Source organism: Monodelphis domestica, chromosome 5, assembly GCF_027887165.1.
Source record: "Monodelphis domestica isolate mMonDom1 chromosome 5, mMonDom1.pri, whole genome shotgun sequence".
NCBI classification, from domain to species: domain Eukaryota; kingdom Metazoa; phylum Chordata; class Mammalia; order Didelphimorphia; family Didelphidae; genus Monodelphis; species Monodelphis domestica.
Genome location: NC_077231.1, coordinates 101,692,421 through 101,704,998, shown reverse-complemented (window position 1 = coordinate 101,704,998; position 12,578 = coordinate 101,692,421). Strand labels below are relative to the sequence as shown.

Genomic DNA, 12,578 nt, shown 5'->3' with positions numbered 1-12,578 from the left:
TCAGTCATTCTGCATGCCATCGTCCACCCAGAAAGCCTTTCCCAGTCTGGGATGGCCTGTGGGGTGTTCCAGATAGAGAGCCGGCCTTGGCTGCACCTCTGGCACCCACTGACTGGGGGACCCTGGATGAGTCACTTAACTTCCCAGCAGAAGTCTGATCCCAGGACCTCCGGTCTCTAGGCCTGGCTCTCCATCCCCTGAGCCACCTCGCAGCCCTTGGAGTGTTTCTAACAGGGATGAAATCACTGTTTTTAGTCCCACAGGAGAACTATTTAAAGGGGGATAAAAAATGGCACCCGAGTCCTTTGTCCTTTATTCCACCATCCAACGTGACTCATTGTGGGTCCTGTGGCTTCCTGAGAATGACTTGTCATCAGGAAGTCAGGCCTAGGCTTGAATCCTGCCTTCAATGCCACTTGGCTGTGGGGCCTTTGGGCCTTTGCTTTGCCAACGCTTGGTTTTCCCCATCTGCAAAATGGGCCTACTGATAAATACAGATAAATCTGTAAAATGGCCAGGATCCACTGTCTCACAGGGTTGTGAGTGAGACCCCGGTGAGATCATGCGTGGAAAATGTTTGCAAATTACCCTATAAAAGTGTGTAATTATAATAATTAGTGGAAAAGAACCCTCTATGGAGAGTCATGAAGCTAGGCTGCTCATTTTAGCACCACCACTAACTTGCTGTGGGAATCTGAGCCTCAGTTTCTCCATCTGTCAAATGAAACTCAGTGGCCCAGGGGACTGGCTTTGAATCCTACCTTTGACCACTTGCTGGTTGTTCTTCTTTGAAGAAGTCTTTTGATCTCTATCAGCCTCAGTTTCCCCATCTGTAAAATGGGGATAACACCCATCTCACAGGCTTTGAGGATCTGCCGAGATAAGTATGTAAGGAAGGTTGCAAACTTTGAAGATTTATGCAAATGTCGGCTATTATTCTTGCTCATTATCATTATTATGGGGTCGGGGCAGCTGATGATATCTAAGGTCCCTTTCAGCTCTGATGTTCTAGGATGGTGGGGCCACGGAGCAGACAGGAGAAGAAGAAATTTATTATTATTTTTATGGTTTTCGAGTCTCTCCAACCCCTCGTCAGGGCAGCTAGAAAACCTGCTGAGATTCTAGGAGCAAAATAAGACACTGAGGCCCAGAACAGCTGCCCAGGGTGGCAGCGCGCATACGTGCTCGAGGAGGCAGGATTCGAAGTGAAGTCTTCCTTTCTTGACTCCGAGGCCAGCCCTCTAGCCGTTGCCTCAGTCTCCCTTGCCTGGGCTGGGGTGGACGTGCTGACCGCCAGTATCCCTTCCAGCTTAGGAATTGTCCGTTTTATTTACGGCCCCTCCTGACTGGGGCTGAAGAGCGGAGGGTATCTGGCGTTCTGTCGTGTCTGACTCTGGGACCCCGCTTGGGGTTTTCCTGGCAAAGACCCCGGCGTGGGCTGCCGTGTCCTTCTCCAGCGCCTTCTCCCTTCTAGACAAAACCGCACAGAAGCGCCCTCCCTGGAGGGGAGCTTCTCTTGGTTTCCGAGATGGCTGGTGAGGGTGGTTCGACCCTTTTCTCAGGCCGTTCAGCCCATGGCTGGCTAGGAAAACGGAGGCCAGGAAGAAGGTGCTGTTGGAACTGGGGTTGACCCACTCACAAAGTTTACAGGAGATAGTCTGTGCGCCTCAGTCTTTCCAGACAGCGGGGAGATAAATGGGACCATAGAGGAGGGGCTGTGTGGACCGCTCGGTGGAGAGAAGAGGCTGGGGGTTCCCTCCTTCATCCTTCTGGGGGCCCACTGGGCAGCAGGGCTGAGGAGAAGGCTGGTCTCGGGGGGACGTGGGGAGAAATGGGCTGCCTGATTAGATTCATCTCTGCTCTGGGCAGAGGCTGCCCCTGTGTTAATATCCTCCCGGGTGGGATCTTCTCTCCATCTCCCTGTTACCTAGTGACCATTTAAGGATCAGAAGCTCCCTGATAGGCTGGGGACGGGCATGGGATCATGAGCCATCCAATAAGATCCATTCAGAGCCCTCCCATGAGCCAATCTCAAACGGCCTGGGGGTGGTCTGGGACCAGAAAAGCCATCTTCATTTGGGGACCAGATGAGTGGAGGACACGTCGGGTGGGGGCTCTGCCAGAGAGCCCAAGGGGTCCGGGGGGACCACCCACTCCGTCTGGCCTGGGTTAGATGTCTTTAATAGATACTCTCTTTAAAAAAAGTATGACTCTATTTAGTTGTTTCATTACTCTCCTTTCCAAATATTGGCCTCTCCTCTCCCCTTTCCATAGAGCCACCCACTGTGGCAAAGAATAAAAAGCGAGCATGTTGAAAGCCTATAATCGCAGCTTGCAGGGGAGAGTGAGACTGCTGGAGCTCTTGAGCTTGCAGTGGGCTAAGGAATCACACCAGTAGGGTCTCCAGATGTCAGAGGTGAGGGCGCCGAGCCCTGCTCGGACAGGAAGCTGAGGCAGGAAGACCCGAGTTCAGAACTGGCCGCGGACCCTGGGCAAGCCATTTCACCTCTGCTTGCCTCCGTTTTCTCAAATGTAAAATGGGGATGATAATAATAGAATTATTCCCAGGGTGTTTGTGAGGATTAAATGAGAGAATATTTGTAAAGTGCTTAGCATTAATGCCAGGTGGCACATAGTAGGCGCTATACCAATGTTTATCCTCTTCCCTGTGCTGATTGGTTATGGGATGGCCCCAGGAGGGGCCCCCTTTTAGTCTGGGTGGGCTAGGGAGACCAGCTTCAAAAAGATGATGGATAACTAGATTGATAGATAAAAGTTTTAAAAATAGTTGGGGAGAGGGGAAGCAGTTTAACAAAACTACCCGACCCATCAACTGGGCCTGACAGTGAATGGGATATATATTTTTTAATCCTTATTTTCCACCTTAGAATCAATACTGAGTATTGGTTCCAAGGCAAAGAGTCGTAAAGGATGGACAATGGAGGTTCAGTCACCCAGCTAGGAAGTGTCTGAAGCCAAATTTGAACCCAGGACTTCCCATTTCAAGGCCAACTTCTAAATCCTCTGAGTCGCCCAGCTGCTCCCAGTGTATGTGATATTCTGCACCCATAGCCTCTCACCTCTGTGAAGGAGAGGAGGTACATTGCCTCCTCTCTCTCTTCTAGAGGTATTCCTGCTTCCCCACAGCATTTTTTTGCTTTTTATGTTTTACCTGTGTGTGGTCCTAAACCCTAAGTGCTCTTGTGCCCTGGAGTGTGTGGAAACAGACAGGGGAAAAGCAGTGGTTGCCAGAACTGAGGACCAAGAGTTGGTGGAAGCAAGGAGGGCTGAAGGCAGATGGGTAATCTGGGATCAGGTGTAGACAATCTCTTACCCCAGGGAATTGAGCTGGTTCCTGGACCAAGGTGGAGAAGCCAGGAATTAGAGGGCAGAAAGGCTGAGAAATGTGTAGGAGAAAGCCTGGGGCTCAAAGGCGAGGTCCTATGGAGTGGTTCCAAGGAGATGCAAAATTTCAGGGTTAGACAGGACCTCTGGGCTCATCAAAGCCATCACCTGCCTGAATGGAGGAGCATGTCCTCCAACAACAACCTAGACAAGTCTCTGTTTGAAGACCTGGTTGTTGGGGAGGGGGGCACCTCCTAGAGCATCGTATTCCACATCAGATCGGCTCTTACTATTAGAAAGAATGTCCACTTTGAGCTGAAAGCTGCCTTGGAGGTCCAACCCCCAGCTAGAGGTCTCCAGGAGGCTTCTGTGGTCACCAATCCCTGACCCAGGGCTGGAGCCTCTATTGAGTGGTAGCCACTATGGCCCCCGATGAGGCTTTGGGAGTAGGGTACAGATGGGAGATGACTCTGGGATGGGATGAAGGGAGTCGTGGGTGCCACATCCCACCATAAGGATTTCTTCTCTGTTAGGAAAAGCCATTCTCCGCCCCCCAGGAGGACCAGGCTTGCTGCTGACAAGCAAGGTGGTTTATTGAGAACAACCTCTGCTTTTATAGAGGGAGAAAAACAGGCCAGAGATCCTTGCACAGGTTTTTCACATTCATAGTAAGGAGCAATAATTGAAGAGTAGCTTCAGGATGGGATAAGCATCAGCTGTTCTACAGCATAAGGCTATGCTTAGGCTGTGCCTCCTACATTTCCCCCCTTTTAAAAAAATAAATGCTTGGAAATGCTTGATGTCTGAGCTGAGGCTGCTTCACAGCTAGGAGATGGAGGCTAAATCTTGGTACTGCCCTTTGGATAAGGGTCATCCTACAAGAACTCGAAGAGACCTTAAGAGCCTAAATCCAACCTCCTCGTTTTATAGAGGATGGAACTAAGGAACCAAGCAAGTGACTAGCCCAAGATCATACAGAGCTGGGATTTGAGCCACTACCCTTGGCCAGTGTTCCAGCCACTTGGGAAGACCATCCTCCACTCTTCCTTATTGTGGAATCAACTACAGGTAGCTTGAAATGGTATTGCCCACCAGCAGTGTAACCCTGGGCAAGTCACTTAACTCCAGTTGCCTAGCCCTTACCATCTTTTGGTCTTAGAATTGATGCTTAGTATCGATTCTAAGACAGAGGGAAAGGGTTAAAAAAATGATTGTATTGCCTCTGGGACATTTAGGAAGGTGCTTGGAAAGTAAATATTTAATATAAATATATAAATTTGTATAAGTAATATAGAAATATTAAGTATATAAATATTGGATGAATGAACAAAGAGTGATGTATAGTTTGGTGGAAACAGATCAGCCACCTATTGACAGAGAGTAGATACAGTGGATGATATGTGGGTTTGAACAAATATAGCTGGAGAGATGCTAGAAGAGAGCAATGCTGAATGATAGGAAAAGGCAGCAGCTCCCTTGGCTCCCATGTGTGGGGTCACCCCTCTGTGTTATTACAGTGGTGTGTGGGATGGCATTTACACGGCGTAAAACTTGGGTGGACACAGCTGGAAAGTTAGATCCAGTTAAGCATCCCCCACTATTCATCTTGTAAACATTGATGAAGCACTTCACTGGGTTAGGGATGGGGAGAAGAGCTCAAATGCTCCATTGGTCAGAGACTTCATCTGTGTGGGTATTTCCTTCATCCTCCCCTGTCCATCACACACAATGACACCTGTCAATGCCATCCTATGAGTTTGCCACAGAAGATCCAGCCAGTGTGCTGGGGGTCTTACTCGAGTTCTTTGCCATCCTGTGGGCATGAGTGACTCCCATGGGCCATCCAAAGGATGTCCCCAGATCCTGCTACCTGACCTGGCACATCTTATTTTTCTCTCTCCTACGATTACTTCCTTTACCTTGATTTCCCGAAATAATTCTATGTTGGTGGTGCAGCATAGGGGGGAGGTACAATTGTTTAGATACTCATGGTACTTACAATTAGATATAGAGATAATGGCTTTGCAGCTAAAGTATCCGAGACTGGATTTGAACTCAGGCCCTTCTGACTCCAGGCCCAGAGAGCTCTGTGCACTATGATGCCACTAGCTGGCAATTGGTGTGGAAATTAGTTTGGAGAGGGAAAGATAATAGAGTTGACAGAGTAATGTACTGGGAAGCACCCTAGATTTTTTTTCCTTTTTTTTCCTGCCTTTTTTTAAAAATAATTTATTTTTTATTTGAGCATTTCCAAACATTATTCACTGGAGACAAAGATCATTTTCTTTTCCTCCCCCCCTCCCTCACCACCCCTCCCATAGCTGATGCACGATTCCACTACCCATTTCCATGTTGTTGGTATTTGCATTAGAGTGTTCATTTAGAGTCTCTCCTCAATCATATCCCCTCAACTCCTGTAGTCATGCAATTGCTTTTCCTTGTTGTTTTTACTCCCACCGTTTGTCCTCTGCTTGTGGATAGTGTTTTTTAGATCCCTACAGATTGTTCAGGGACATTGCATTGCCACTAATGGAGAAGTCCATCACCTTCGATTGTACCACAATGTATCAGTCTCTGTGTACGATGTTTTCCTGGTTCTGCTCCTCTCGCTCTGCATCACTTCCTGGAGGTTGTTCCAGTCTCCATGGAATTCCTCCACTTTATTATTCCTTTTAGCACAATAGTATTCCATCACCAACATATGCCACAATTTGCTCAGCCATTCCCCAATTGAAGGGCATCCCCTTGTTTTCCAGTTTTTGGCCACCACAAAGAGCGCAGCTATGAATATTCTTGTACATGTCTTTTTCCTTATCTCTTTGGGGTACAAACCCAGATTTTGAAGTCAGAGGATCTGAGTTTCAATCCTGGCTCTATTCAGACAATTAGGAATTGTCACAGTGCACAGAGCATTAGGCCTGAAGTCAGGAAAACCCGAGTTCAAATCCATCCTCAGACACTGACTAGCTGCATGACCCTGGGCAAGATACTGAACCTCCCAAGGTTATTTCAAAGATCAAATGAGGTAATATTTGCAAAGCATTTCCCAAACCTTAGAGCAATCTAGGCATGCTCACCAACAAGTCTCTTTCCCTCTGGAAAAATAATAGGTTTGAGCTGGATGATCTCTAAAATCCCTTTCCAGCTCAAACATTCTATACTCTGACATTCTCTGTTCTAGGGCCCCTCCCCCTCTGACACTCCCTGTTCTAAGGCCCCTCCCATTCTGACACTCCCTGTTCTAAGGCCCCTCCCCCTCAGGCATTCTCTGCTCTGAGGCCCCTCCCTCTCTGACATTCTCAGTTCTAAGGCCCCTCCCACTCTGACATTCTCTGCTCTGAGGCCCCTCCCCCTCTGACATTCTCAGTTCTAAGGCCCCTCCCTTGCTGTCATTCTCTATTCCGAGGCCCCTCCCCCTCTGACATTCTCAGTTCTAAGGCCTCTCCCCCTCTGACACTCTCTGTCCTAAGGCCCCTCCCACTCTGACATTCTCTGCTCTGAGGCCCCTCCCACTCTGACATTCTCAGTTCTAAGGCCCCTCCCTTGCTGTCATTCTCTATTCCGAGGCCCCTCCCCCTCTGACATTCTCAGTTCTAAGGCCTCTCCCCCTCTGACACTCTCTGTCCTAAGGCCCCTCCCACTCTGACATTCTCTGCTCTGAGGCCCCTCCCACTCTGACATTCTCAGTTCTAAGGCCCCTCCCTTGCTGTCATTCTCTATTCCGAGGCCCCTCCCCCTCTGACATTCTCAGTTCTAAGGCCTCTCCCCCTCTGACACTCTCTGTCCTAAGGCCCCTCCCACTCTGACATTCTCTGCTCTGAGGCCCCTCCCCCTCTGACATTCTCTGCTCTATGGCCCTTCTTGGTTCTGACATCCCCTGTTGCAAGTTTCCTTCTAGCTCTGACATTCTGTGTCCTCAGGCCCTTCCCAGCTCTGCCATCCCCTGTTCTAAGGCCTCTCCCAGTTCTGTTCCAAAGCTATGGCCCCACCATCCTCTTCTGACCTCGTCCCACTTTGCTTCCTCTTCAGGTGCCAACATCGCTTCTGGGGAGGAGGTGGCCATTAAGTTGGAATGTGTGAAGACGAAGCACCCCCAGCTGCACATCGAGAGCAAGTTCTACAAGATGATGCAAGGAGGAGGTGAGCAGGGCCCACCCTGGCGCCTGGTTCTGCCGAGCACCCTGATGCCTGCTCCTTGTGGTTCTGGGGAAGGGAGGGCCACGTCCTCGAGAAGGGCAATGGTGCCGATTCCTTCCCTTGGGGTCTGGGGCTCCAGGTGGGCGGCAGGGGAGAGCGGGGACTCTCGCCGTCAGTAGCCTCAGAGTGACGCCTTCTTCCCTCTGCCCCTCGCAGTGGGGATCCCCTCCATCAAGTGGTGCGGAGCAGAGGGGGACTACAATGTCATGGTGATGGAGCTGCTGGGCCCCAGCCTGGAAGATCTGTTCAATTTCTGCTCCCGCAAGTTTAGCCTCAAGACCGTCCTTCTCTTGGCCGACCAGATGGTGAGTTTGGGTCTCTCTGCTTCCGCCCAGGCCCCCTTCTCTTTGACTTTTGCCCCTTTCGTGACTGGCATGCAGTGAGGCCGAGAAGGCAGAGCCGGGCTAGGGGCACGTACAGATTTGGGAACTGTCTTCAAGGCCATAGCAAGGAGGAAGAGGAGAGGAGAGAGCCAGAGACCCTGGGGAGACCACCCAGATCAAGGGGCCAAGTGAAGGAGCAAGAGTCACTCACTGCAGGCAACAGAGAAGGAAGGTTCAGGCTTCGCCCTGCAAGGGCTCAGGAAAATCAATCAAGCAATCAATATCTCTGCTATGTGCCAGGCACTGGGCTAAGTCCTGGAGGTGCAAAAGACAGTCCCTCCCCTCAAGGAGCTCAGTCTAACGAAAGAGACGACAGATATGTGTGTGACATGCACGTACATCTATGTTTGCCTACATAGAGACACATAATGTTGACATGTATAAATGGTATGTATGTCTGCACATCTTGTACATGCACACACAGGTTTTCAAATACGTATATTTTCACATGTATGTGTATGCATTTGTATTGTATATGAATTCAACTGTGTGTTTTCCATATACGTGTATGTATATGTTTCATGTGTATATTTTCGGATATGTGTTTTCATAGTTATATGTACGCATGTGTGTACATTTCATATGTATGTTTTCAAATATGTATGTTCTGCATGTATATGTATGTGTGCATGTACACATGTATATCCTCAAACAAGCTATATATCGGATAAACAGGAAGTCATCAAGAGAGGGGAGGTACTGAAATAATTCAGAGGGGCTGGGAAAGGCTTCTTGTAGAAGGCCGGGTTTGGGTTGGGACCTCCAGGAAGTCAGGGAGGGCAGTAGGACCGTCAGAGGGAATGCCCAGAGCCAGGAGATGGAGGGTCTCGCTCCTGGAACAGCGGGGAGGCCGGCGTCTCTGGATCAAAGAGAATGAATGTTTGGGGGAGAAAGGGATAAGAAGGACGGAAAAGGAGGGCAGGGATTGGCTCTGAAGGGTTTTGAATGCCTAGAGAGGATTTGTACTAGATCCTAGAAGCGGCAGGGAGCCGCTGGAGTTTGTTGAGTGAGGGGGCGACATGATCAGGCATGGGCCTTAGGAAAGTGGCTTGGGTGGCTGGATGGAGAGAGATTGAGGCAGACAGACCCAGCGGATGTTACCACGGGCCAGTGGGGAGGCGATGAGGGCCTGCACCAGCACGGGGGCAATGTGGGAGAGGAGGGAGGTTCCAAAGCTGAGCTCCACAGACTGGCAACAAATTGGATAGAGGGGCAAGTGATAGCGAGGAATCCAGGAGGGCTCTTAGGTGAGGAACCCGATAGCCTGGGAGGAGAGTATTAACAGTAGTAACAGAGACAGTAGGAGCAGGGAGGATTTAGGGGGAAAGGTAATGGAATCCATTTTGGATCTGGATGGGCAAGTAGGCGACATGGTGCATAGAGAATTAGACCTGGAAACAGGAGGTCGTAGGTTCAAATCTGGCTTCAGGCACTTCCTAGCTGGGTGACCCTGGGCAAGTCACTTGACCCCCACAGCCTAGCCCTTATCACTCTTCTGCCTTGGAACTGATACACAGTATTGATAAGGCAGAAGATAAGGATTAAAACCCTTACCTTTTGTCCTAGAATCAACACTGGGTATTGATAAGGCAGAAGGTAAGGATTAAAACCCTTACCTTTTGTCCTAGAATCAACACTGGGTATCAATTCCAAGGCAGAAGAGTGATAAGGGCTAGGCCATGGGGGTCAAGTGACTTGCCCAGGGTCACCCAGCTAGGAAGTATCTGAGACCAGACTGGAACCCAGGACCTCCTGTCTCTAAGCTTGACTCTCAATCCACTGAGCAACCCAGCTTCTTCCAAAAGGTATGCATTTAAGGAAAAAAAAAAATGTCTACCTGGATGTCCAATTTGAGATGTCTGAAAGGTGGCTGGGGATGCGAGATTGGAGGACTGTAGAGAGGTTGGGATGAGAATTCTCAGCCAGAGGATAGTAATTAAATCCATGGGAGCTGGTGAGATCACCAAGTGAAATAGTCTAGTGGGAGAAGAGGACCCAGGACTGAGCCCTGTGAGGTGCCGATGGTTAAGGGATGTGATCTGGATCAGGATCCAGTAAAGGAGACTGAGGAGGGGACATATAGGTTGGAGGAGACCAAGGAAAGAAGGGCTGTGCCCCAAAAACGGAGAGAGAAGAGAGTAGGAAGGAGGAGGAGAGGGTGATCCCCAGGGTCCAAGGTTGCAGGAAGGTTAAGGAAAATGGTAACTTTGGAGAGAGTCGCTGAGGTGGAAAGATAAGGTTGGAAGTCGGATTGTGAGAGGAGAGAAAGTTGGGGTGTGTGTGTGTGGGGGGGTCTTTTCAAGGAGTTTATCCCCAAAGGGTAGAGGAGATAGGAGATGAAAGTTAGTGGGGATGGAAAGACCAAGGGAGGATTTTTGTTCAAGATGGGGGGAGTCATGGGCATGTTGGTAGGCAAGAGGAACAGGAAGAGAATGAAAATAAATGGTGGAATGGGGATGACAGGGTGGGGACAGTCTGTGGAAAGAGACAGGATGGAATGGGATCACTTGGCACTGGTAAAGAGGGGCCACCTCATCAGGTGAGACAGGGGTGACCTCAGAGGCCATCTAGCCCACCCCTCTCATTTTATAGTCCAAGAACGGGGACCTAATGACCTGGGGTGACTTGCCCAGGCCCACTGAGCAGACACATATTAATGACAGTACTTGAACCCAGGGCCTCTGATCCTGATCCAGATGTGGTATGTTTCCCAGCATGCCACACTTCCATTCATGAATCCATTCATAACTCTAGATTAGTTTCACTAGATCAGTGGAAGATGGAAGTCAGATGGCAAGGAATGAATACATGGTGATGAAACAGATTGCAAATTTTCTGAGAAGCTAGGCAGTGAAGGAGAGGAAAGAAGGCAGAATGGTAGCCGACTGACATAGAAAAACCAAAGAAAATCTTTTTTTTTTTAAGGATTACTAAGATCCGAAGCACGTTTCTAGGCAGACAGAAAAAGCCAGTGGAAGGGAGAGACTGGAATGGCAGGAGAGAACTGGAGACAAGATGGGAAGTAAAGGGAGGAGAAGGAGTGAGTAGTAGGAGAATCCCGTCTCTTGGGTCTGGCATCCAGGAGGAAAGAGGAGACGGATGCCATTGGAGGGGCAGAGAAGGAAACTCATTGGATGGTTTCAGTCTCCAAAGTGGAGTGAGCTGGGGTGTGGGTGGTGTTGGCAGCCTGAGCTTGGAGCAGTCACTGTGAAGAGTGAGACACAAAGAGGATCAAGGTAGAATGAGAGGCCTCTTGGCGTTCGTGGATTCAGATATACAGAATCCCTCTCAGATACACAATTTATATAAAAATATCTGAAATTCTATCTCCAAAATATTCACAAAAATATTTTTGTGATGACTTTCAAAAAACTGACCTGCCCATTTCTTCTTTTCTTTGGCCTCAGAGGCAGGAAGTCCCGATGTTCAAGTCTTCCTTCTGAAACAGCCCGATTGTATGACCCTGGGCAAGTTATTTAATCTCTCTGCACTCCAGGAAGCTCTCCAAGATTACTGAGTTGCCAAACAGGTCCTAATCTGTGTTGGTAAAGACAATTTCCTTACTGGGACAGGAAATTCCTAGTAAGGAAATTGTCTTTACAGATACAGATTAGAAAAGAGGAGTTGGAAGAGGAATATGACTGAATTTTAAAAAATAAATAAATAAAGTGAGAATCCAGGTGAGGAAGTGCATGAAGTTAGTCCTATTTTGCAGTCCTTTCCAAAGGCATTCAGCATTCTTAGATTGTGCATGATGAAACAGGTTGTTGGGGCAGAGGATGTTGAGGACAGGATGTCAGAGGGCTTGTCAATACTGGTGGTGAAATCCCTGAGAGATAATAGAAGGGATTAGGTGAAGGAGATGAGTTAGATACCAAAGCCATTGGAAGGAAGTGGGAGAATGACCTGAAGCCAGAGCCACTATGGGGAGAGGATGTCCCAAGCTGATCTTATAGGACCTGGATTCAAATCTCACTTCTAATACTCTCTGTGTGACCTTAATGAAACAAGTCACATCCCTGGAGAGTGTATCAGGGGAATAAGACATCAATTTCCCTTTTGGACATGTTGAATTTATTTTATTTTATTTTATTTTGAAAATTTAATTAGTTGAGTTAGAATATTTTTCCATGATTATAAGATTCATGTTCTTTCCCTCTCCTTCCCCCAGCCTCCTCCTGTAGCTGAAATGCAATTTCATTGGGTATTACTTGTGTCCTTGATCAGAACCTATTTCCATGTTATTGATGTTTGCACTAGGATGATCATTTAGAATCTACATCCTCAGCCATATCCCCTCGACCCATGTAATCAAGCAGTTGTTTTTCTTCTGTGTTTCTACTCCCACAGTTCTTCCTCTGGATGTAGAGAGCATCTTTCTCATAAGTCCCTCAGAATTGTCCTGGATCATTGCATTGCAGCTAGTAGAGAAGTCCATAACTTTCGGTTGTGCCACAGTGTATCAGTCTCTGTGCACAATGTTGTCCTGCTTCTGCTCCTTTCACTCTGCATCACTTCCTGGAGGTCGTTCCAGTCTCCATGAAATTCCTCCACTTATAATAATAATAATAATTCCTTTTAGCACAATAGTATTCCATCACCAACATATACCACAATTTGTTCAGCCATTCCCCAATAGAAGGGCATCCCCTC

General features: G+C 48.4%; 1 protein-coding gene across 11 annotated transcripts in view; it reads left to right on the top strand.

Annotated features, from left to right (window-relative positions):
• The window catches only part of CSNK1E (casein kinase 1 epsilon), a 73,806-nt gene that overhangs the window by 36,625 nt on the left and 24,603 nt on the right, over positions 1–12,578 (top strand). For all 11 annotated transcript variants that reach the window (XM_056798935.1, XM_056798944.1, XM_056798943.1 and 8 more), the window contains exons 3-4: positions 7,375–7,485; positions 7,699–7,847. In XM_056798935.1, the coding sequence (XP_056654913.1) occupies positions 7,375–7,485; positions 7,699–7,847 (260 nt within the window). The remainder of the gene's footprint in view (positions 1–7,374; positions 7,486–7,698; positions 7,848–12,578) is intronic.